The 25457-nt window shown below is 39.3% G+C and overlaps 1 protein-coding gene across 1 annotated transcript; it reads left to right on the top strand.

The window, feature by feature from the left end:
* The first annotated feature begins 5046 nt into the window (after window positions 1-5046).
* Window positions 5047-10015, top strand: rassf10a (Ras association domain family member 10a). Its single transcript, XM_042496771.2, has one exon. The coding sequence runs from the start codon at window positions 5507-5509 to the stop codon at window positions 6956-6958; it is 1452 nt and encodes a 483-aa protein (XP_042352705.2). The 5' UTR covers window positions 5047-5506; the 3' UTR covers window positions 6959-10015.
* The last annotated feature ends 15442 nt before the right edge of the window (window positions 10016-25457 follow it).

Genomic DNA, 25457 nt, shown 5'->3' with positions numbered 1-25457 from the left:
AAAAAAACCTTTATAATCTATCATGTCAAAACAATGGCTAAAAACCTCACAGCATCGATGTTTTTGACATTTCCAAAAAATGGCTGAAAATGGCTAATTATAGCTCGTAGAGACACTTCATAACATAGCATCTGGAAAAAAGGGTCAAAAAAGGCCAAGAATATCATATATAGTATGTCAAAAAAATGGCCAAAAACTGTATGGTATAGTCTTTTGAAAAATGTCAAATTTTGAAAACAAAAAGGCCAAAAAATGGCTGAAAATAACATATTGCAGCCTGTAAAGACGCGGTATTGTATAGGAAGTCGAAGTTGTATAGAAAGGCTAAAAACTGCATATAATGGCAAAAAAACTCACATTTTGACGTTCCAAATATGGATGAAAACAGCATATTACAGCCCACAGAGATGCCCCATAGTATAGCAAGTGGGGAAAAAAGGTCCAAAATGTCATAATATAGGATGTTTTAAAAATGACCGAAAACTGCATAGTATAGTATGGTGAAAAATCTCAAATTTTGACATGTCCCAAAACTGGCTGAAAACTGCATATTACAGCCTGTGGAGATGTGCCATGGTATAGTATGTGAATAAAAGGCCCAAACGTTATAATATTGCATGCTGAAAAAATGGCTGAAAACCACATGTTTAGTATGCTGAAAAAGCTCAAATTTTGACATGTCCCAACAATGGCTGAAAACCACATGTCAAAATATAATATGTTCAAAAAACACCTGAAAACTAGATAAAATACTATGTCAAGATACATCATAGCACAGAAAGTTGAAAAAATGTCCAAAAACATTATAATATTGTATTTGGAAGATATCAAAATATGACAAAAACAGCTGAAAACCACATAATATAAAATAGCATGTCGAGACGTGATAGTATAGTATGTTGAAAAAAAGGGGAAAAACATCATGATATAGCATTATAATAATAATATAGCATGTTGAAAAATTGACTTAAAAGTCACAGTATAGTTTGTTGAAAAATGTCAAAATATTTAATATATGTAAAATATTAAAATGCTATAGTATCATGTTTTGGTCAGATTTTTGATGACATGCTATAATATGAGTTTTTGGTCAGATTTTGGACGACATGCTATAGTATGACATTTTGGTCAATTTTTAATAACAGACTATACTATGACGTTTTGGTTAAATTTTGGATGACATACTACAGTGTAATGTTTTGGTCAGGTTTTGGTCACATTTTTGATAAATTACTATGGCAAGGCATTTTAGCCAGATTTTTGATGACAAACTATACAAACATAACAATACGTTTATTTTATGCTATTACGTTTTGGTCAAATTTTGAACAACATACAAGTACTCTTGACATTTTTGTCAAATTTTGAATGACATAGTATAGTATGACAATTTGGTCAAATTTTGAACGACATACTATAGGATGAAGTTTTCAGTAAATTTAAATGACATACTATAATGTGACATTTTCATCACAAATTTTCAATTTTAATTTTAAATGACATGTTTTACTATGGGGTTTTGGTCACGCTTTGATCGACATACTAACGACAAAATTTACTTTGACATTCTCATCAAAGTTTGAACAACATACTATACTATGTCATTTTTGCCAAATTTTGAAAGACGTATCATATCAGAACATAAGTTGGTTGTCACCTTTAGCTCCAATTTGGACTTTTCACCCACATGACCTCGGCTCTGATTTCCCTAAAATATTTTTGATATTTTCTTTACCTTCATGTCCTAAACTTTGAGCGTTAACTTTTCTAGCATCGCATGTGCAATGTGTGGAACTGCGACAGAATGATAAATAAAATAAAGAAAATAAAGAACAATGTAAAATTCAATTGTTGTTTTGTTTTTGTTTCCTTGTTTATTTCATTTTTCCTTTCAAGCAAATCCTGAAAAAACAAATGCCTTGGTTTTGACAGAAAAACCAAAAAACAAAGGCTTTTTAGTTTTCCAGGTGGAATTAAATAATTAAATGAACAGATGATACACAAACCCTTTTTTCATGAGATTTTTACAACATACCATGACTTTTTATTATATTCCGAACAACCTTATACTATCACATATTTATCATTTTTAACAACATTCTTTTCTTTTGTTGTGATATTTTAAACCACATATTATACTTGACTTGACTGTTTTATATTTTGTATATCATAAGATACTACAACTTTTTTTTCATATTTTGAGCCAAATATTGTACTATGACTTTTTTTGTAAAATATTTTAAATGACATGCTAAGCTATTATTTATTATTTATACTGTACACTTTTTCAGACATACGATACTATAAGTGTATTTTGATCTACTATTGTATAAATTTGTTTCACCACAACACTAGCATCCTCTACATGGTGACTTTTTCTGCAGGTGCATTTAACCTTCACATTTCAATTCACAGTATGTACGTTTGAAGTAACAATCATGGATACACAAAAAGTTATTGAAGTAATTGAAAAAAGTACAGTAAAATAGATGAAAACATCGGAATTCAAGTCAAGTGTTCATGGAAGGAAGGAAAAATTATTAAACGGGAGGAAAATATATTGCACATGCTTTTTAATCGCTGGGTTTGGGAAAAAAATAAATATTTTCAAGCCCAAAGGTTCCAATGATTCCTATCATGTAATTTCCTTTATGAACACCAGAGAGAGCCATAATCAAAGCATTTAACACGCAGCACCACCAAACCTCTATACATCTATTCATGATGAGATTAAAGCAACACTTTCATGCACACATTTGCATGAATAGCCCAAAAAATGCACAATCATTATCATTATCACATCTCAGTATATGTCATGGATTCCACCTTTGCAAAACACTACATCGTGTTTTCAATCATAAAAGTGCAAAAACCTCATCTAACATTTACATTTACCATCAAATAACAACAGAACTTTTTTGTGGCAGTACATGTTTGGGTTAGTCCGACTTGCCTTGTGGTCACATGCATTGTGGTAACACTGGAAGTACCAAACCCTGGATGACCAATAAGAAGTCTGCAGGTCAGACGCAAGTGATGACCTCACAGGAAATGGGATCAAAGATTAGAAAAACCTTCTGTTATCTCACATCCCAGACGCAGTACCAACAATCCTCTTTACTCAGATCTATTGTGTTTGCAATGCATGCTCTGAACGTGGGCACACATGCTGCTGTGAGCAACATGGAGTGTTTGTGTCTGATATGTTTCCACACATACATGCGCGCACACACCCCCACACACACACACACACACATTCCCAGATGCTTTTCTGCGCAGTTATTTTACCAACAAATGTGTCCTGATGCATCCCTCTGAGCTAAGGCTAAAGTACAAAAACTCATGGACTAATGGTAGCTGGTGGGGATGAACACTTGCTATTAATGTAATACTCACACACACCAAAACACTCACTGTGGAAAAAATCCTTTTATGAGTCTAAGCTACCATATTGTGGCCTGAAATAGTTGAAAGAGCAGATTATGGGGTCAGACATTATACCAGCAGCCCGCAGTGTAATAGATGGATTTCGCTCTGCTTTATGATCAATCCAGCTGAGCTCTGTTCAGCTGTGTGGGGATTATGAAGATGAAACTGTATAACAATGCATACTGCAGTGCAACACTGCTGAGTAAGAGCTTCATCTGTGTTTTAGCTTTACTCTGTGGTTCTTCTTGGCTTGTAACCTGGACTCATTAGATCTACTTTTGTGCGACATAATCCACATAACTGCAGCCAAAAAAAAAAAAAGGCTAAATTAAAAATGACTACTGAGAAAAATGAGATTTGTAAGCAGCTGAATATAAATTTTATTTATAAATACAGGGGGGAAACCACACCTTTAAGAACAAGCTTTATTATACAGAGGTTATTATACAGAGGCTTATTCTGTGGCAAGGCACAGCATCCTTTACCTCTTGTGCTGTCCTTTCCAATTCTTGATCTTTTTTACAAAACTCGTGCTCAATGACAAAAGATCCTCTGGAGTATAAGTATAATGTAGAATATAACGTAAATAACCCAGTGCCTCAAAATTACACTTCACATTAGTTCAGTTCATAAACTTTCTTACTTTGTGTCCAGTGCTGGAAGGATTACTTTTAAAATGTGATAGATTACAGACAACAAGTTACCCTGTTAAAATGTGATGTTACATAACTATGTCAATTGCTTCATCAAAGTGATGTAAGTTATTACATTTGAATACTTTTTGTTTTAAATAGGGCAAAGCTGCAAAGACCTAAAAATAAAAGGGCAAAAACACTGCACTTAAATTTGTCTCAATGCCTTCAAATATCAGAAAAAAATTCTTGATCCTTAAGGAGAAACTGTGGTTCCTTACAGTTGCTCTGATGCCAGCATAGAGAATTATCGAAAGTAAATAAGTACAAGAGCAAGTATATAAAAATATAAGTATAAAAACAGATACATTTAAGGAAAACAATTAGCACAGTCTATAAGTATTTAAAAATAAAGCATGTATAGTATAGTTTTATAGTTTAGTTATAGTAGTTTGCTGTTCCTGTGCTGTCCAAAAATATGCTATAATATAATAATATAACATATTCAACATGCATACTGTTTTACTAAAAAAACCTTATAATTTTTTATAAGGGGATATGTAATCCTTTTGTAATCACCAACATTTCATTACTATCTTTATTTTAATTTCATTTGTTTTCCCAGAAAGTGTGACTGATTACAGTTACATTTATTTTGTAATTTAATGACTGTAACTAGTTACATGCAACTAGTTACTCCCTAACACTGTTCAAGACAATCTACTTTTGCAACTATTGTTGATACAAATCCAGACACTGATTACTGACCTCAAAAACACCACACACTGTCATGCATGTGTAAATACAGAAGTCAGGCCATAAGTGTGTACATGGCAGAGATTATGAAGGATTTAAAAGGAGTCAAACCTCGACAAAAACTACTGCAGGTTTGTTTCAACATCTGAGTCCAGGTTTCCCTATGTAGGAGGAGTGTGTGTGTGTGTGTGTGTGTGTGTGTGTGTGTGTGTGAGAGAGAGAGAGAGAGACAGAGAGGAGGAGTGGGGGGGCGTGTCCCAGCCGTTACAGCACCCTCCTGTTTGTCCCGCATTCAGCAGAGAGAGCAGCCTGTCCTCATGCAAGGACGCCCCTCTCCTCTCCGGAGCAGCGCGCGGGGCTGAGCTCAATCTGCCCGGGAGAGAGAGATGATGTCCCGGCAGGCAGACCGGGAACAGATGACTGGGAAAATATGAATGGATTTATTTTTTTGAGGACGACTCTGACTTTCCTACAAAGCGTTACAAGGTTATGTTTTTTTGACTGAGCGTGTTTAAGGCGACGAGAGCGCAGAGGCTTTGCTTCTGGGTGCATGTTTTGCTTCAGTTTTTTCCCAAATGAAGTTTTAACTCAACTTTAAATGTAGCGAGAAAATATAAGGACTACTTTCTTTAACTTTGTGAGTTTCCACAAACAGACTGAGGTTGCAGAAACTTTTTTCTCTCGTTGAGATGGAGCCGGAGGAGGGGAAGATCTCTGTGTGGGTCTGCCGGGAGGAGAAGCTTGTCTCTGGGCTGACGAAGCGAACCACCTGCGCCGACGTGGTCAAAGTCCTGCTGGAGGATCAGAACCTGCAGCAGGGCGCCTCGGCGGCGATGCTGTCCGGCTCCCCGCAGTCCTACTGCGTGGTGGAGAAGTGGAGAGGCTTCGAGAGGATTTTGCCCAACAAGACCAAAATCCTCAGGCTGTGGAGCGCCTGGGGGGACGAGCAGGAGAATGTCCGCTTCGTCCTGGTGAAGAACGAGGCTTCGCTGCCAAACAACGGGCCCCGCAGCGCCGAGGCCCGGGTGGTCCAGAGCAAGGAGAGCGGCGGCCCGGGCGGAGTGCTGAAGGGCACCGCCAGGACTTGCTGGACAGCCGCTGCCGCTGCAGCCAATTTGTCCCAGGAGAAACAGAGGCGCATAGTCAGGAAGGCTTTCAGGAAGTTGGATAAGATGAACAAAAAGAAAGAGCAGGCTGTTTCTAAAGATAAGGGCTCCGTGGAGAAGATGGAGACGCTGGTTCACTTGGTGATCTCCCAGGACCACACGATCCGCCAGCAGATCCAGAGGATCAAGGAGCTGGACCGGGAGATCGAGCGGTACGAAGCCAAAGTGCACTTCGACCGCATCAAGAGACACGGGGTGAACTATGTGCAGGACACATACATGGTGGACTCCTCCACGGAGGCTCCCGCATCTTCGGACTGTAAGCGCAAAGCAGAGCGGCAGGACGCGCGGTGCACAGCGGAGGCGGTGGCGCAGTTCGAGGAGTACGCGCGCCGGTGTGAGGAGGTGGTGCGGCTGCAGGAGGAGCTGACGGAGCGCGAGGCGCTCGTGGAAAGCATCACGGGGGAGATCCAGGAGGAGCTCAACCGGCGGTGGATGAAGCGGCGGCGGGAGGGGAGGGAGGAGAGAGGAGCGGAGGCGGCGAAGGACACAGACAGCCTCGCGGAGGAGATGTGCCTGGCAGCGTCTGACGCTCCAGCTGTGGAACCAGATGTGGAGAGTTTGTCTGAGAACGAGTGCGCGCTGGAAGAGATGAGGATCAAAACGCAGTTGGACACCAGTCTGTACATCGGCCTGCGGCTGAAGACAGACCTTGACGCCATCAGGGGGGACTTGGACCTGAGTCTGGCACTCTGGGAGACCAGGGAGAGTGAACTGCTGGACCTACTGGCCAAAGTCGAGACCATGGAGCTAGAGCAGGTGAACAGCACACTGGCTGATGATGGGAAGGCAGAGCTGGGCGCAGTGAGCGCTGAGGCTGAGCCGGAGTCAGCAGAGAAGAGCAGCGTTTGGGTGGAGCAGGCCAGAGGTCTGTCCAAGGCCTGCAACACAAACGATGAAGACTCGGACACAGGTCTGAGCTCCATGCACAGCCAGGACTCGGATAACCCACCTGTGTGCGAGTCCCTCGTATAGACTCACTTTGTTTGGAAGCATGTTGGACTTTTATGCATTTCAAAGCCACAAACTCAGGGGCAGAGAATCAGTGTTGGCAATACTGGGGTCGAGTCTTCCCTCCCCATAATGCACCTCAGTCTGGACACTGTAATTCTATAGCAATAATTCCTATATGTAGTTGCACAATAAGCTAGGAGGGACAGCATGCTTAGAGAGGTTTGATAGGCCATGCTGCTCCATAGCTGACCATTGACTTCCATGAGAGTCAAAAAAAGTACCACTTATTAAGAGAACTAGCCTAGAGGAGTATTATAATAAGCCACTTGTAATCTGTAGTCTTCAGCAAGAAACTAACTTTAAGGTAAACATGATCACAGGTTTACAAAGAGTTAATCACAGCTTGCTTTTGTCAGGATACAGTCTGACTTTTTGCTGAGGCGACTTAGAGGTAAGGTAGAGTGTTGTACTCTGTAAGTGTGCCTAATGGACACAAACAGACAGGTTTCCTTTAAAAGGTCATCATCAAGTGTACCGTAATGCACAGTAAACATTAAACCTACAGTCCAGCCAACGTGCTATGGAAGCTCTTTCAGTCAAACAAATGCATGATCAACCTGGGTTCAGCGTCACCTCAGCCTCTTCAAAATAAGACGGAAATTTAAAGTAAATTGTAGCCGGTTAAAAGTGACTTCTTGTCTTGTCTGTATTTGGAAAAAATGAACACTGCACAACTTGTGGACTGAAGCTGAAACACTCACTTTCTGCTGGCTAAGCAGAGTAGATCTTTTGATATTGTCCTATAATAGTGTCAGTCTTTTAAGCACAAAACGTCCTATTTATTTAACAATATGTCCTGTACTGGTCAACTTTCATAGGTTGGATTTAAAACGCAATATCTGATTCCTAATTTTTATTATTATTTTTTTGGGCATAGTAGCTCTTTTGTGGCTGTTTCATTGTGCCCCTTTAAAACAAGACAAAGTCAAAAGCTGTGTGCATTTCAGGCAAGCAGAGGGTGATTTTTTGCTCAGATTCTTTACTCTGAAGAATTAAAGAACCCCGAAGAGAACAAAAAAACAACAAAAAAAAAATAGAGAATAGTTGAAATTTAAGCAGCACAGACAGAGATATTCTGATTTTTAGTTACTAGTTTGGGTCAAACTCCAAAAAAACAAATGTTAGATTTCCTGCCAACTGTTCTGGTGGTGGCTTGCTTTCCCCGAAAATCAACTTTAACAGACATGAAAAGATTCACGTTTACATCGTGCTTCAAGTCAAGGAATTATTTCCTCTATCGAAGGAACGTTTCATCAGAGGGTGCAAGTTATGGTGCGAGTAAAAACGAACATAACAGGACTACAAATTCGAGCCTACACATTAGATCTACATTAATACTGTATGAAAAGCCAGCAAGGTGAAAAACACATTATATTAGAATTTATGTTTTCAGCTTCCTTGGCTTTTCATATTTAACTAACTTGATGCAGTTATTCTCATGTCCAGTGTAACAAAAAATGTAACATTTATTTAAAACATGCCCTTTCATGTAAGTCTTTACATTGTTGCCAGGCCTGTGCATTTTTAAGCTCCTGTTTTGAATGGTGTCATATTATTAAATAGCTGTTTGTAGTGGTTATCAGCAGAGGTGAGGACTTGAGGCACAATTTGATGCCTTTAGGCTTCACTTTTACAAAATCAAACAAGACTTGCAATTGACTTGGATGTTACGTATGACTTGTAACTTGACATGGACTTGAATCTTTTGACTTGAAAATACTTGATACCTGTAACTGTAAAATGTCATTACTCTGTTGTGAAAATGGTATTAGACTTGCTAAAGTGCACATTATGACTTGTTAAGGTCTCAAAACTCAACGTTTAGGACTTGGGACTTAACTTAGAACTTGACTTGAGACATACCTGTGACTTGTAAAACAAACAATATCTTGGTCCCACTGTTATCAGCGTCATAGATATGGATTAGAGGGCTGCTGCTACACCAGCCAGTGTGTTTAGGTTGTTGTTATCAACTTAATAAATGTCCAAACATTACGTGTCTTTACATTTCATGTGTTTTACACATAAAACACATGGTTATAGTTAGAAAAAGATCATGTTTTTGCCCCCCCCCCCCAAAAAAAAACTTTTGGTGGCACAAAGCCCCTGGAAACGCCTCAGTGTGTCACTACCGAACAACTGCCTTGTGTGTTATTCTCAGACAGTGGTCTACAGCTTGGCAGGCATCTCGCCTAGATGTCAAGCCATCAACCATTCCCTCCACCTCCTGCTGACAAAGCCAGCTCATATACATCGCAAGAAACACGTCCGTTTGATAGCTTCTAAACTATACGCTGATAACGAAGACTTTATCTATAATGCTGATAACCACTACAAACGTCTTGTTCATTAGAGTGATAATGTTCCAGCCAGGTGATTTGAGGCCATCTGTGAGTACAAACACCTATGAAATTGGATTCTAAGTTGCTTTTGTGAGAAATGACCCTATTTAGTAATCCCACAGTCCCTGTATCTCTGAACACTGTGACATTAAGTGAACTATTTTAAGCTTCAGTTCACTTTTTACATCCTGGAAAAAAAAAGTTGCTGCAGAGCAGCATTAGCTGTGCTTCCTGGTACGCTCTTCCAGGTGCTGCATAAACAACAAGCAACAGAAAATTATATAGAAACTACCACAATACATTATTTTGAGATCAACATTTTACTAAATCTCTGTATTTTTGTCAGGCTGTTGTGATGTCAAATCTTACATGCTTTTTTAACTGTAAAATGAATGAATAACCTTGAAACAACTAGAAGAGACCGATGATGCTGTTTCTGTGGAGTTAGCTGTTCACTGTATCCAAATACCAAAATGACCTGTGTGTGGCTAATTTATGTCAGTGATCAGGGATAGTTTGGGCCTCTCAGTCCATGACATCCAGCCTGTTTTGTCAAGATAAATATCAACTACTCTGAGGCTACAGCAAGCGTTCTCAGATGCACTGTGGCTGCATCATAATGCCAGTCAGCACATTATTACACGACTGTTTGTGTTGAAATAAAACGCAGAACCTATCCTGCTTGTAGTGTGGCTTTATTTGGCATGTTTGACGTGTCTGAAAGCATTTTTATGTGCAAGCAGCTCAGTGTTTTTACACCACAGTTAAGAGACGACTCCCCCCTTCGGCTAAACCTCTTTTCCACACATAGTTTTGCGTTTCATGTGTGGTTTTTGAACAGAAAGATAGTATGCATACCTCTAGGCCGCAGTGCATGACAGTGAAAGGCATGTGTGAATCTGTGGTTTTTGTAAAGTGCATATTGCTCTGCTCCTGTTATTCTGTCACACTCGTCATGCATAGTTATGCTTAATTGCTGCTTCCTGATCGCTCTTGCATGAACTCCTGCATTAATTATGACAGGATGAAACAGAGACCTGGATGTAGAGAGCAAAGCTGTACAGTTCAAGTTACCATTTAGTAACACATACCTCCACATATGCCTCCCATACACAACACATTTCCATGATTTTTCCAAAACTTTCAATGAGTTTTACTAGTTCCATTACTTCTCAAGTCTTGGATAATGTGACCGGTAATTCTATGATTTTTCAGTTTTTTTTTGTTTTGTGTTTCATTACTGTGGGAACCCTGAAAAGGTACAATCCTAAACCTAAAACTCCCAAACAAAATAGGAAAATCTGGAGAAAAGGGATGTAACAAAACTGGCAGCTCTCCCCTACAGAGCCTCCTGGCAAGAAATTTAGGGGTTAAGATTTAGACAAAATAGCAGCGACAGGTAACATTAGCTAAGTATTGATAAATCTAACAACAGCAATATTATTTCAACAGGTAAATGACAATTAACACAGATAAATAAAAAAAACATCCATACTGGCCCAACAGGTAAACAGCATGTTAACAAAGTTTAACAGCAGCAATATTAATTACTCAGTTTGACAAAGACACACATTATTGTCTTTACAAAATGTTTCATCAACATAAAAGCGCATCCATTAATGGCAGCAAACAGAGATTAGTGGCTTCTCAGCCTTTACTTACCCCAGGTGGACTAATTGGCTGCAGGTTCCCAAATTCCACCAGCCAATGGCACAAGATAAGGGAGGGTTCAGGCCCACGGATCCTGAGCAGCAGAACAGCACAAATTAGTTACACATTCACCAATGGGGGAACATAAAACCACTGTTGGAGCCAAAACAAAGTCACTAAAATGCTGTTTTAAGGACGATTATTCCTAGTACTAGGTACCTAGATCTATGAAAAAGGTCCTCTGGTCCGAAAGCACCTGTCAAACCTACTAGACCATGAGAATTCCAGACATGTCTTCTAACAAAGGTTATAATTTTGTGCATGTTTTCCTTGTTCTGTGATGCACATCTCTGATGATTATACCACACCCTGGTGTTCTGAGGCACGTTTGGCATGTGTAGCGTTATCTACAGAGCCTGTTCATGAAATAAGCTTTAGATCTACATCCACAGTGGAAATGCTCTCATGAGTGCAGAGAAAAAGGCTCCAACGCAGCAAGTGTTTACCCAACAAGCTGTGAGTATTATAAGCATCAGTGGGGGAATCCCTAAAAAGTGTGTGCCTGTTAGTTGAAATCCACACACAGGAGGGTAAGTGTTGTCTTGAAAAATGCAGTAAGAACAAGGAAAATCTAAATATATGTGTGCTCAATGTGGAATACTTGCAGTTGAAACATTTGAAGTAGCCAAAATACTGAAATAATTTGTGGTTTAAGTTGACTTGGCAACCAAAAACTGTAACTGAAAGAAGTAACAATCGTTAAGGTTAAGTCATTCAGTTGAAGTTCAAGCACCAAAAGGAGTTCAAGTTGTCCAAGTGTAGTGAAGTTTAACTTTAGTGGATATTCGGAAAGATATTAGTGTCAAGTGAATAAATTAAAAAAAGTTGTCAGTTGTCAAAAGCTACTAAAGGCAAAATTTTCATGCACTGGATACTGGAAATTTGCATTAGAAAGTAATTAAAATAGCTGAAATACTGAAAAAGTTGAAGTCAAAACATACTTAATGAAACAAGTTTAAATGGAAGCTATTTGAAGTGCTGACATGATTTGAAGTTTCTGTTAAAGCGTCAACACTGAATTAAGCTGAAGAGTTGATTTGAAGGGTAAGATAGGAAAGCCTCAGCGTTAAAGGGGGAGAGAGAGGGACAGACATGCAGCAAAGAGCCTGCGGTTGCTGCAGCAACGACAGCCTTTGAACATGGGGAACTCGCTTTACTGGGTGAACTACTGGGCGACCTAACTTTGGCATTTTTTCAACCTGGACCCTCCTTTCCCATGTTATGTTGAAATGACTATTGAAATGACAATTTTTGAAACTGGTCCAGTATTTAGTGCAACTGCTGCAGCAAAACAGGTTGAGATGCAATCACTGAGGGCGTGACCGCGCATCAACTTACGTTCACTAAAAGCACTTGATTTTGGCACTGATGTGCTCAGATTGTTATTATAAGTGTCTGACAAGTTATGGAAAGGATCTCTTTTTTTTTTGGAGTAAGTTTCCTTTTGTTTGACTAGAAACAGCTCACAGATTGCCATTGTCAAACCCATCAGACTCCATTTGAAAAAAAAAAACAAAACAGTAATTTAAGCATGTATAGAGCCAGCATATTTTCACATCTGCCTGGGGGAATTAAGGGTGTATTTCAACAATCACAGAGTTGGTGATTGTTGGAACATGAACCAAAGTTTTGTTTTATTTTGTTTCTGTGTGTCTTACAATAATAAAAATAACTTGGCAATTGACAATTTGGGGCTGTTATCCTCTAAGTTTAGAACGTTTCCTAATGCCATGCAACACTGTCAGCTGCTACAGGACTATTGTTAACTTATGTCTCCTTGTAGACTTGTCTCTCTTGCTGTTGGAGAAGCACTGGCATAACCATAATCGTAATCATCCAGATTTCAACTCCTTAATATCAAACATGTTTAAAAAATGTTGACCTGAAATATGTCATAAGACTATAATTTCAGGGGTCAGGTAACCCTGATAGAAAAAACAAAAACAAAAACAAGAAAACCCAAAACAAAACAACAAATATTTCACTATTCCCTACATATTTTCATATAATGAATATAGTAATAGCATATGGTATGTTTTACATGGCTGCTGCAGCAACACAGGAAATATTTGAGCGTCTCCAAAACTTTTATATTATCATGTGGAGGTAAGACGTTTCTCCCTGAGGGACCGTCTGACAGCTCAGTCGCCTGCCAGCCTGCTGGTCTCTGTCTCATTTAAATGTGTCACTCTATATGCCTGCTGTCATCTGATACCATCCATTTCATTCCTACACAGACTGGTTTTTAAATCAGTCTCGGTTCCTGTTCACCTTTTATTGAATTCATCGGTGGCTACATCAGCTGTACTGGCTGCTGACTTTGTCCAGTTAGGACTGAAAGTACAAATGTTTGAGTGATTCACGCCTGCAGTTGACACCAACTTTCTCCTATGTCTTTAGTAGCAGATTGCGGTTCAGTTACACTCTCAGTTTCATTTGATGGGCTCCTCATTCTCTTCTCTGCTTTCCTCACCCTTCTTTTTTGACCTAACAGCCTCTACAAGCAACAGGTTCTCAGAGTTTGACAATCGGGAGGCAAATAACGTCAAAATGACCATTGATTGTCTTCAGATGCTGAGAAAGCCTTAGATGTCAGTATCAATACAGGTCAGTGGTCCTCAAGAATTTGCTAACTTTCTTAAGAGGTGGGGGTGGGGGTGGGGGTAAGCTTGTACATAAACTGTTTTTCTTTTCTAGACTCAAGTCTCACTCCCACTGTAATGCAGAAAGCAGCACACTTGAATTACAACTGCAAAGGTCAAACTTTTGCACAGTGAGCTCTAAAGAGCACAGGGAAAACAATTCAGGTAAAAACTAAAATGCAAAAGATAATATTCCACTCAACATCTGTCTTAGACAGTCAAACACAGCTTAGATTCATGTCATTTACAATGGATACAATCTGTTTTCACAGAGGAAAAACATGAAAAAACACCAATCGAAACTTTGAAACCACAAATACAGCAGAAGAGTTTTGCTCATTATGTTCCAACCACAAATTATTTTCTCTGTGAAAAACTGCAAATCTCAAAATAAACTATTGTACAAGAGAGCAAACATGCTATTATATAAAAGGCTTAACTATTCTTACTGTATATGGCCACTAGGTGTGTGTGTGTTTGACCTCTTAGTGTCATGCTTGGCATAGGCAGTGTGAGACTATTCATTTTACTCAAAACACTGGAATTTATGTAACTTGACGTTCAGGCTGCAGGGAATACTTAAAACTGTGTGTGTATGTGTGTGTGTGAGGCTGAATAAACAAAGACAAACAGGGATAGATAGACTGGAAGAGCGAGCGATATGGTTAGATTATGCAACCTTGTTAGAGTATTTTTTTGTGTGTGTTGGACCCCCTGGTGTTGTGTTTGGCAGAAACAGTGCGAGGTGGTATAAGGGCCAGTTAGCAGCAGATGTGCACAGCTACCAAAAACACTACAGTTTATATAACCAGACCTGAAAACACATGCTGTATGTGTGTTTCAACATCAGTTGACTTAGCCAACAGCTTATGTACATGCATACTATTTATAGGAGTACAATAATGTGTGAGCACTGATGTGCTTTGTGTGCACTTCACAATAATGTAAGAATTCAAGCGCCATCCAGTCATTTTCACGTGGACTGTCATGTCCACATGAAACGCAACAGGGTGGCATCAGGCTGAAAAAGTGATGGTAATGACATAATTGAAGGAGCACGAGGGAGCCTATAGGGTGTGTGGCTCGAACAAACTCAGGACTTTCATACGAGAGTGAGGTGTCCGCTTACTGTCTGAATGTGATGTTTTGTTTCTACACTTTATCGAGTGCCTCCTTGCCCTAATCCTAACCATCCATGCCAGCATGTGCATTTGTTGAAGCCTCACCATTGTTTGCCATGTCCTTTTGTTTGACTAAACATAAACACATGCAGCGCCATCCCACCACGTGCTTGTTTTGACGGTTGCGGCATCCCGTAGCAGAAAGAGCAGATGCAAAAGGATACTCAAAGCGTAATATGTAGACGCTGAAGTCCCTAACCCTGCAAAGCAGGAATATGTGACAACTTGGGATGAGAACATGTAGCTTAAATAATGCATTTATACAATTTTCCATTAGTGTGGTTAAAATTATTTATACAAAGTTAAGTAACAGGGGTACTTCTCTTCATTCATGTCTGCTATGGAAAAATTAACCCATTAATCAACATACCTAAGCAAGGACATAACATACATCAGATAGGTCAAATTATGAAAGATGATGCTATAATCCCATTTACGGAGAGTTGAACAAAATTCAATTTCTTTTCTCTCTTTTTTGAAATGAAAAGCTATTATCACAAAAATAACCTCAAAATGAACCTATAAAGTTTGCCATGCACATCTGGATCACAGACTAAAACATTTGCAAATGAGAGGGAGATGGTTTTAGGCATGTATAAACTTCTTCTTTTGGTCTACAATAGCAATATTACAGACACAGAAAAGATGGGAGCAAGACAATCCCACTTGACCAGGGCAGAATTTAGAGGAATATTTGGGGTAATACGGTTGGAAAATTCTGCACAGGCCATACATCACCCGCTTTAGACTTAAAAAGACATATCAAACCTTCTCATGTTTGCATTGTTGCTAAAAGGTGGGCACCCTTGCTCTTAACCCTTTATCTATGTGTTCCTTTGTGTGTGTCTGGGTGATTACAGAGGCAGGGAAGTGCAAGAAAAATGCAACACTTTTACTGAACTGAAAAAACGGTAAAAAAGAACAAACGGCTAAAATAAATTAGTTTTGCTGAGTGCTTCAGGCTGAGGAGATGAATACATGAACAGCTGTCCTGCTTGGATGAAAGAGGTGGTGTGTGAATGTGTGTGAGCATGTGCAGTAGAGTTAATCCCTGACGAGAGCTTGCAGACAGGACGATGTGTGTGTGTGTGTGTGTGTGTGTGTGTGTAGTGTCTGTGATCCGGGTGAGATGGGTTCTCTAGAGGTTTATGTGCCCTCCAAATCACACACACAGCTGGCATCATTGGCATTATTTATTAACAATACCAGCATTTCATCATCGGGATGGATTAGAAACTCGGAATAGACATGGGACGTTCTGGTGGCTCAGCTCTTCAGCGCTCCATTTCTGCTCATCTAAGTTAACCCAGTGAACTCTCTGTTCATGTCACAACAGATGTGACGGGTGGAGGGAGGGCGGAGGGACGTCTGATGTTGTGCACTCACACTTCGGACAGTTGATCATCATCAAATTTGAGATTTAAAGGAAACAAGAACGATACAGCAGTGCAATAATTTGCCATTTTAAGCTGTGTGTGTGTTGCCAGCGCTCAGGGACAGCCGTCGGTCACACAGCTGGTGACAGATTAATTTTTGGTTTTGGATATTTAAAACACCTCATCAAGAGTTCATCCACAGTTAAAATGAAACCCTACAGGACCTTTAAAGGGATTTATTTAGACTGCACCAGACAGACGTGGGGATATTCTGTTGATTTTCTGTAGCCTGGTTAACATCGTGTGTTATGTGTTTCAGCAGCTTTGTGCCAGCAGCGATCAGCTGCTGTGATAAGAGTGAAACCTACACCTAACCTTCCTGCTGAGTCCCTACGTGGCTTCTATCATCTTACCGAAGTACACGCAGGATTTGGGAGATCAACTTGTTGGTCAACTGCTTGTAAAGGGACAAGTTTAGTACATAGACAACAAAAAATGTCTTTCCTCTGTAGATCTTTAAATCCAAACTATGGAAATCCAGGAGTGACAATACCTAATACTGAAAATACAACTGAAATAATTATATAATAATTATAATAATTTTTAAGGGTACCATATAATACATTTCACATGCAGAATTCTGTCCCTAATATGAAAATGACGGGCTGTAAAAATATTGCATGAGGTAGTAAATGGGAGTGACATATGCACAAACATCTCCAGTTTCCTCTGCTGATTTTGGCCTAAATTTATGCTTTTATGTCAATTTTGAAAGTGTTGGTGGTGCTTTTTGTGGTTCCCTTCAGATGGTTGTAGCATGTGGCTGTGAAACACTAATCATAATAAGGTAATCAGGTCACCAGTCTGCAGACTCTCCTCCTGCTGGCTTCTGCCAAGTTTTCAAATGTCAAAATCAGTAAAGCTGTGCGCACGACTATAGACACAACCCCTTAAAAGATGGGCGAGCACTTACTGTCTATCTATGTTTGTATTTTTTAAACAGAAAACGCACATTTCATATCATGATATTTACTAAAAATGACATACAAAATAGACAACAGCAAGAAGTTGTTATGAGCAATGGACATTTACCTGAACTTTCAGCTTCCTAATGATATCCCTCCAGCCAGCTGCCACCTTATAAAGGTTTCTGTATCTTAATAAGGAGGCGTTTTGTCGATAATTCCATATTTCAGCTTCATGAATCAACCAGCTTTTGACTATTGGGGAGCTTTCAAATTGAGCGACGGGAATAAATAGAGACAGGGCGTCCAACTTGATGGCAGAAAAGTTAAGAGATCAGCAAATCTATAATAATACATCATAGGGGGAACATTAATACCCATTCCAAATTTCATGGCAATCGAACCAATAGTTGATGAGACATTTAACTCCAAACCAAAAATACCAACCTAATGATGGCACCAGATTAAAAGTTAGGGGATCACCAAAGTCATTAGGATTTATTTGCTGGGGATCTTGAATGTCAGTAGTAGCTGTTTCACTTTAAACTAAAGTGATGTCTGAATGGCCAAATGTCATCGCTTCCCTGTAAGGCTGACATGGACAAAAGTTCTCTGCTGGACCCCCATCACACGTTACAGCAGGATTGTGCAGTGACCATGACCTATTAGATCCCACTCCTTCATTAACCTTTTATCATAGCTTACGTAGAGCACTGACCCCTGAGTAACAAGTCGATTAGCTCATGATTTATAGCGCTTGTCAGTTATATTATTTATTTATATTTATTTTTTTACCACAAGGCAGATTGTGTCTAAATTCACATCCTCACATAAATAATAAAGCAGTAACAGCTTGTAGGGCCAGAGCTGCTGTTCTGCTATGTCAACCGTAATTAAAACGCTCGTGAGGCTGTCAAGGAGGTGAAATATTATGCGTTTTACTTAGAATATCACAATGTGGTGACATCAGCTATGAGAAAGTCAAAATGCATTAGCTGGAACGTAAGAGACCAGTGAAAAAAAAAGTAGGGGAGCATTAAAGATTTTCGAACAGCACATGTAATTTGAGCAGTGGGGATCACTTTTACAAGGATGATGTGGTTTAAACCCCATAAAAAGGAAGCTTCCTTCCTGCTGAAGTGACTCTGAGAAAAACATTGAAACTCGGTGTGCAGTCATCACTGCTCCTGTTAAAGTAATATACTGAAGAAAGTGACAGGGAAAATCCAGGAGGATGACATAGAGATCAGAATATGATAAGTTTAAACCCTTGATGTTGAATTTTTGTTTTGTTTTTCTCAATGGTTTGATGGCCGAGGCTCCATTTTTAAAAGTTTAGCAATATTTGAATCAAAGTTAACAGGAAATAGATTTATGAGAAAGGTTTACAGAATGTTTCATGCCGTAATTGAGACAGTTCAGAGTACAGACATATATTAGTCGTATATTAGTAGAATTTTAACTTTCTGTTCTATTGCAAGTATTTTTTTATTATCAGAAAGCAGTAAAAATACCTATCTGCCAATCTGCCTATCTATCTGCCTATCTATCTGCCTATCTATCTATCTATCTATCTATCTATCTATCTAGACATGCACAGACTAAACGTCACAGCTCGACAAAATGAGCAAGTCCATGGACAAGTCAAGGGGTTGTGTCCAAGTGGTTTTTTATTTGTGAATCTTTCCTTGAGCCAAGAAAAGCGCTTTAAAAATCTGTCATGTCATCACGATGTAAAGTCTATGAGCCGAGCGGGAACTCGCAGGCCCATGAGAAAAACTACTGCAAATATTTAGTGGACCGTTTACTGTGGAAACGTATGCAACGGGTGAGCGGTTCCATTGAACTGAATAAGCGGCATCTTGGGGTCTGGTATCTAGTTATTATGATACATCTATGGTTGTGGCTACTTCAGACATGTGTGTAACAAAAGCAGGACAAAGACGGTAAAAGTTATTAGACGGCAAAGATTACGATGAGAAAGTTGAACTTCATCAGACTAGAGCACTTTATGGATATCGACCACAGTAGGTACATGAGGATGTAACTACCCATCAGCTGGTCTGTTGGTGTTTGCTGGTGGTTTCCCACATTTTACACAATGTGTTTTAACATTTCCAGAAACAGGTGTGTACTTGATGCATTTTGTCAGTGTTGCCAACTTGTGACTTGACTTCTCAAATGCTAGAGGCAAAGCAGGCCTAGGGGCATCTCTAATAACTGCATACATTTGATTAATGTCGATGGAGAGAGCAATAACAAAACAGAAACAAGCTTTTCCAGTCATCAGACAGTAAGCCACGCTTCATGGGAATGGATGTGAGAAGACAATTTCAGCTAAGTAATGCAGGTTTCGACATATGCTGTGTGCCAGAGACAAGAATGAAAGATAGAAAGACTGACAACTAGTACTTTTTTTTGGTTCTGGGACGCTTCATACCAACACAAGTCTGCCACGTCAGAATTTATTTTACAATTGCTTGTCTGGAGTGACAGCATTCCCTACTGCCTGACAAATCTGGAGACCAAAATACATCCAAACACTTAACATTACTCTATTACTGTCTGCAGGTTACATAACATGTTTTCAACAATGCTGCAGTTTTTGGGTCGACCTTTTTTCTAAAAATGGCAGCAACTAAATGTAGGATTTCAACTTCCAAACCAGAATCCTAAGATACCTCACATTTGTACTTAATAATGTTGTTGGTATATTGAAATTTAAAGGCCCTGACATACCAAGCCCCAATGGTCAGCCGACAGTCAATTTCTGGCTGTTGGTGTGCACCTGTCATCCAAACCTCTACAGTCTGTCTTGCCTGCTGGCCCTAAATTACCATTGTAGACTTGTATAGGCTTTTTTTTCAACATGTTGAATTGGTGAAGGCGATGCCTGACAGGGAATGAAATCAGCTCAGCGCACATTAAGAAAACAGATGTGAGGAAAGTAAAGCAAGACCTCACAGTTTGTGTTGTTGCTGACGCATGGTAAATATGCTTTGTTCTTTCAACATTGGATTTCAGCTAAAATGAAATAGTAATATAAGATGAAACTGCAAATGAATAAACTTAAAGTGAACAGGAATGTAGTAAAAGAGAAGTATAAATATACAGCAGCTTAAACAGTGTGTAAAACAGAGAGGGAGAATATTGATGCTTTCCTTCTCATGTCGCTTTAGAAAACGAACAAAAGCATTTCCTAAAATACTGAACTATTCCTTAAACCCATGATTTGTCACTTCCTGATTGGACAACAAAACCTCCCTTGGGTAAACAACGGGGATGGGATACTTTTACTGCAGCACCACGTTGTAATTCACGCTGGTAAAATCTGTCAGTAGTTTACATAGTGCAGCTCTGAATACACACACTGATCTACATCATATAATTAAACACAACCGTCTTGAATTGGATTACGTTGGAGTGTGTCGCCCTGAAAATGCTCCGTCATATTTAGTCTCTCATCACCCAAAAAGCGGAGATGGATGGAGTGAGATCACAACAAGAGAGAGGCCACAGTGCAGTGAGAGCGGAGTGTGAGAACAGATAAACAAGAATGAGACGCTGTGATTTATAGCGGAAGAGGGAAGGACTCAGGCCTTGACGTTTACGGACTTGACGAGCCGGTTCTGTTCTTTTCTCCTCTCTGTTTTATTCTGTCACTTCAATCATCTCTCCAGCTCTGTTCCTGCACTCGGCTGCCAGTCAATTAAGGCAAATGCCAGCAGGGAAGGGCGGAGACATGATCAATATTTTACGAAAGCAGCTTAGCCAGACAGACAGAGTGGCGGTGGTGATGTCAGACAGAAAAAAAAAAAACACAGACACAAACTAAAGAGCTCCAGTGCTAAACAAAGAACAGCTGCTCCACAGAGAGTTCACTGAATCCGTGTGAATAAAAACCAGGTTTGAAGATCTGTAGTTATATTAGATTTCTTTGATCTGCTGCTGGTTTCCTCATGTCATTTGTAACTTGCTGAATCAGTAGTGATGACTTGACTGCTGGGATTGTACTTGAGTAAGAGTCAAACTGCATTGAAGTGGTTAAAAAAAACTGTACTTCAACTTTTACTTGTAAATGTGTTCTTCATGCTTCATAAAGTTTAATGTTAAGACCTCAAATCTGGAATTTACATTATATGACGACAAAAGGATGAAACCTCCACCCTAATGATATGACACATCCCTAAACTTTAGATGATAGTAACTCAATATGTGGTCTGTGGTTAAATGATCTCATCATTTTTGCTATAGTGGCATGGCTCTATGTTAGTAATACTCAACTTTAGGCCTTCGGGGCCAAATCTGGCCCCTGATAGGGTGCCAAGTGGCTCCCTAATCATTTTCTAATTCTCCATAAAAATAAAGTGATTCACACTGAGAATTCTTTTTGTACTTTTAGTATACATAAGGTGCCAGGATGCATTAAACAGCATCAAAAAGAGCTTGTTTATCAAAGAAAGATCCAGTGGAGGATCCCCCGCACCCCCCAACAGAGGCCCTAGCTAAGCGCCTAATGTCCTGAAATCCTAGAAATGTCCTAAAATTTTGAGAAACATCCTAAAATCCTTGAAACCTAGAAAAGTCCAAAAATTCTAGAAACATACTAAAATCCTAGATATGTCCTAAAACCACAGAAATGTCCTAAAATCCTAAATATGCTAAAATCCTAGAAACATTCTAAAATCTTGTCCTCTTGTTATTTTGCAAAAGTGGCCCTTAAGCAAAGAAAGTTGAGTATTCCTGCTCTAGGTATTGTGTGTCTGTCTGTTTGTGGGTCGGTCCATCACTTTGGTGCAGACTGAAACATCTCAACAACTATAAATGAATTACCATTGAGTGTCGTACAGACAAATGAGGTTCCCAGTGGATGAACTGCAATGGCTTTGGTGATACCAACTTTCCATCCAGTACCACCAGCAGATCAAAGTTTAAATCGTTCCATTAAATATCTCAACATCGACTTGAGTTAATGGTCATTTTCTCCAGACAATCATTCACATTATGAATTTCCCTTAGACATCATCAGTCCACATTTGTGGCTTTTAAATTGAAATGTCTCAACAACTATTGGATGGATTGTCACCATCTAACTTTTTATCTTGCTTATTGCTATTTAGCAAATGTTAGCATGCTAACATGCTGAATTAAGATGATAAACATAATTTGGCATTATACATGTTAACCATCAATAAACGTGGTTATGTTTATGCAAAAATCCCACTTGGTTATGGATACTGAAGATCATGCACTGGCTTAAAATAACTGCTTCTGGTGGCATAATCAGCGCTGGAAATGCAGCGATGTCTTGCTGTTGTTTGTTGGTCTCAAACATTGGACTTCGGACGGAGTTTCTCCGTCCACTTTTCCCTCCTCCACCACCCAATGGCAAAGTCAGCTTGTATTCAAGTTATCAGAAATACAAAAAGATAATGCTTTTTTTCTTTTTTGAAGTATGGTTGATAGGTAACTTCAGGGCTTGATGACTGCTCATAAATAGTACAACATCATGCTAAAACAACAATGACTTTTGGTTTCACGCAGGCCAGAGGTACGTACGTGATTTTACGTTACATTAAAACAACACTGACTTTCTCGCTCTTTATACTACGGCAGTTGCTCTCAGCATCAACTGTTGCTGCAGATTTACATCGGAGTCAAATAAAAGTGCAGAGCATCTCATAAAGACGCCAAAGGGTGCCTTTAGCACTGACATCACAAAGTATTAGAAGGCCTATTCAAAAACATTTCATCCATGGTAGTTCACTGATGTGTAAGTTCTTGAATGACAGTGGAGCTCAATCAGAGCAATGAGTCTTCGGCTACACAGACGTTTATTAGTAGGATCATTTAACTGTGGGTGTGAACTGCATCTTCTCGACAGCAGAACTAAGCTTTATCAACAGCTTCTTCAACGTTATTCTCCTATCTGACCACTTTACAAAAACAGAGGAAAAGGGAAGTGTAGTTTGGAGAACAGAAAATGCCAACAGAGGACTCACTGATTCAGAGCCGGCGGTCATGTGTGTTGAGGAGGGAAGGTACATTCGGTGCATCATCTGTTGGAAAAAACAAGAGATGAAAGACAAAGAAGCACATTGAAAAACTGGCAGCGAACATCAGAACAATTTATCTGGCGTGATGTTGACATCAGTACCATCACAGAGGAAGTGTACTCATCTATTTTAGTCACTGGTTTTCCAGATGGGCTGGGCCGGGTCGGATGGAGTGGAACAAAAGGTATCACCATCAGGCTGATAGAAAAGAACAGATTTGTGATGCAAAAAAAATTAAATTCTGTTCAGTTAATGAAATAAGCTGCATCTTTTAAAGGTGCATTTCACCCACATCACATAAACATGTTCTAAGCTACAGCTATTAAGCAATGCAGAGACTTTTGGTTTTGAGATATCAGACTCATACTGGGACTATTTCCTCAGCAGAAAGTGACCCTATTTGATATCACTTGCTTAGCATGTGTAATCCAAACCAATTATGGAGCCTAACTGCTGGCATTATACATTTCTGCAAACCACTTAACTGTTACATTTGTACATTACTATGTACGTTATGATGTAGCAGATATGTTGAAACGTAACGTCCGGATCTATACGTTGCAACAATGCTGTGGATTACAAGGTTAGGTTTAGGCACAAAAACTAGTTGTTTTGGCTTAAAATACTCGCTTTCAGTGCCACAAACCCCAGTGGAAATGTAGCAAAGTCTGTAAAAAATAACCCCTTTTCGTGGCACTATCTCCAATGAAACAAAAAAACATGATTGTTAGCTGAAAAATTGCTGGAAAAATAGTGACAGGCCATTAAAATATACCTATGTGGGCAGCAAAAAAGCTGCCAGAAAAACAGTCATGAGCTACTAAAAAACATACAGGTGTGGTGGCTCTTATGTTGCCAGAAAAATAATGATTAAAAAGCATGGTTGGTGGTTAAAAAGTTGCTGGAAACATAGTGAGGGGTCATTAAAAAACACCCATTTTTAGTGTATAGAAAGCTGCTGGAAAAACACTGATGTAAAAAAAAAACTTAATATAATACAAATGTAACATATTTGCGATTCTGCAGAAACATACAATACCAACACATCTGCTTTAAAAGTAATTCAAACTGTGATTTCAATATCTATGATACTGATTTTAAATATGGTTACACATTAACCAGTGTATTTCCAGCCGTGTTTATCAGTTGGGTGAGGTAGTTGCTGCATCAGTCAGTGATATGTTGGCAGGTATGGAGACTGTGCTCCACCCATGGCAGTAATGTAAACTCTGAATTAAACATCAACCAGGAGTCAACACACGCTGCCTGAATCTGCCTTGACCTCACGTTCCTCACGGCTGTCAAAGGCAAACAGATCTGCCTTTGTCAGACTGTTTTAAACAGTGGAGGATACGACGTTAACCAGATCTGTGAACAGTGACCAACACTTAAATACATATTTTATACTTGAAAAAAATGTTGGTATGTGAGATATATGAGTTTTAATATTATTAAAGTTTTTACAACAGTTTCTACAGATTTTGAATGGTGTTCAGTAATAAACTAAACCAAAGTTATTTTATCGTTGCATTCCTTATTGTGTTACTTCTGTTAGAATGCAGGCTAAGTTATGTAACACAGCTATGGTGTCGTTAGGTTGTCTAGTGCGCATAACAAGAGAGAATAGGAGAATAGGTGGATCCATAAAAGTTTTTGGCTGTGGTTTGTGTTTTGGTGAGATAGGGATTATGGACGGACGTTGCCTGCTATATTTTTCTGTATTCCAAAATAAACCTTGTTAATTTTTTTTCCTGCACACAAGTCAAAACCGAGACAACTTGCAGACTAAGTTGCCTAGGAACTATGACATGTTGACCTGGCCACTTTTGACTACAAAGGAGAAATGGTGTAACATCTTTTTTCATACCAGACTTCAAAATATTTCCAGACAGAGAAGAGATGACGACTTTGTTAGTGTGTGTGTGTGTGTGTGTATACAAGAAAACGAGTTCCCACACGTGGGTGGTATCAGAGCTAAGCATCAACAACTTATCAATCATCTTCCATAGGATGTAGAGACAGGTAATGATGCTTTACACTTTGTAAAAGCACAAACACACTCACACTCATACACACACACACACACACACACACACACACACACACACACACACACACACACACATTGATATTTGCTTCGTAAAAGACATGAAAGGCTCTGGGGCACTTGTGTAAATCCCTCCTTCCT

This window comes from Plectropomus leopardus, chromosome 7 (genome assembly GCF_026936395.1).
Source record: "Plectropomus leopardus strain MGB_pleo_1.0 chromosome 7, ASM2693639v1, whole genome shotgun sequence".
Lineage (NCBI taxonomy): Eukaryota > Metazoa > Chordata > Actinopteri > Perciformes > Serranidae > Plectropomus > Plectropomus leopardus.
This window is presented reverse-complemented; position numbering and strand designations above follow the sequence as displayed.

Coding starts and splice junctions, on each gene's coding strand:
- rassf10a (XM_042496771.2), top strand. CDS start 5,507: ATGGAGCCGGAGGAGGGGAAGATCTCTGTGTGGGTCTGCCGGGAGGAG.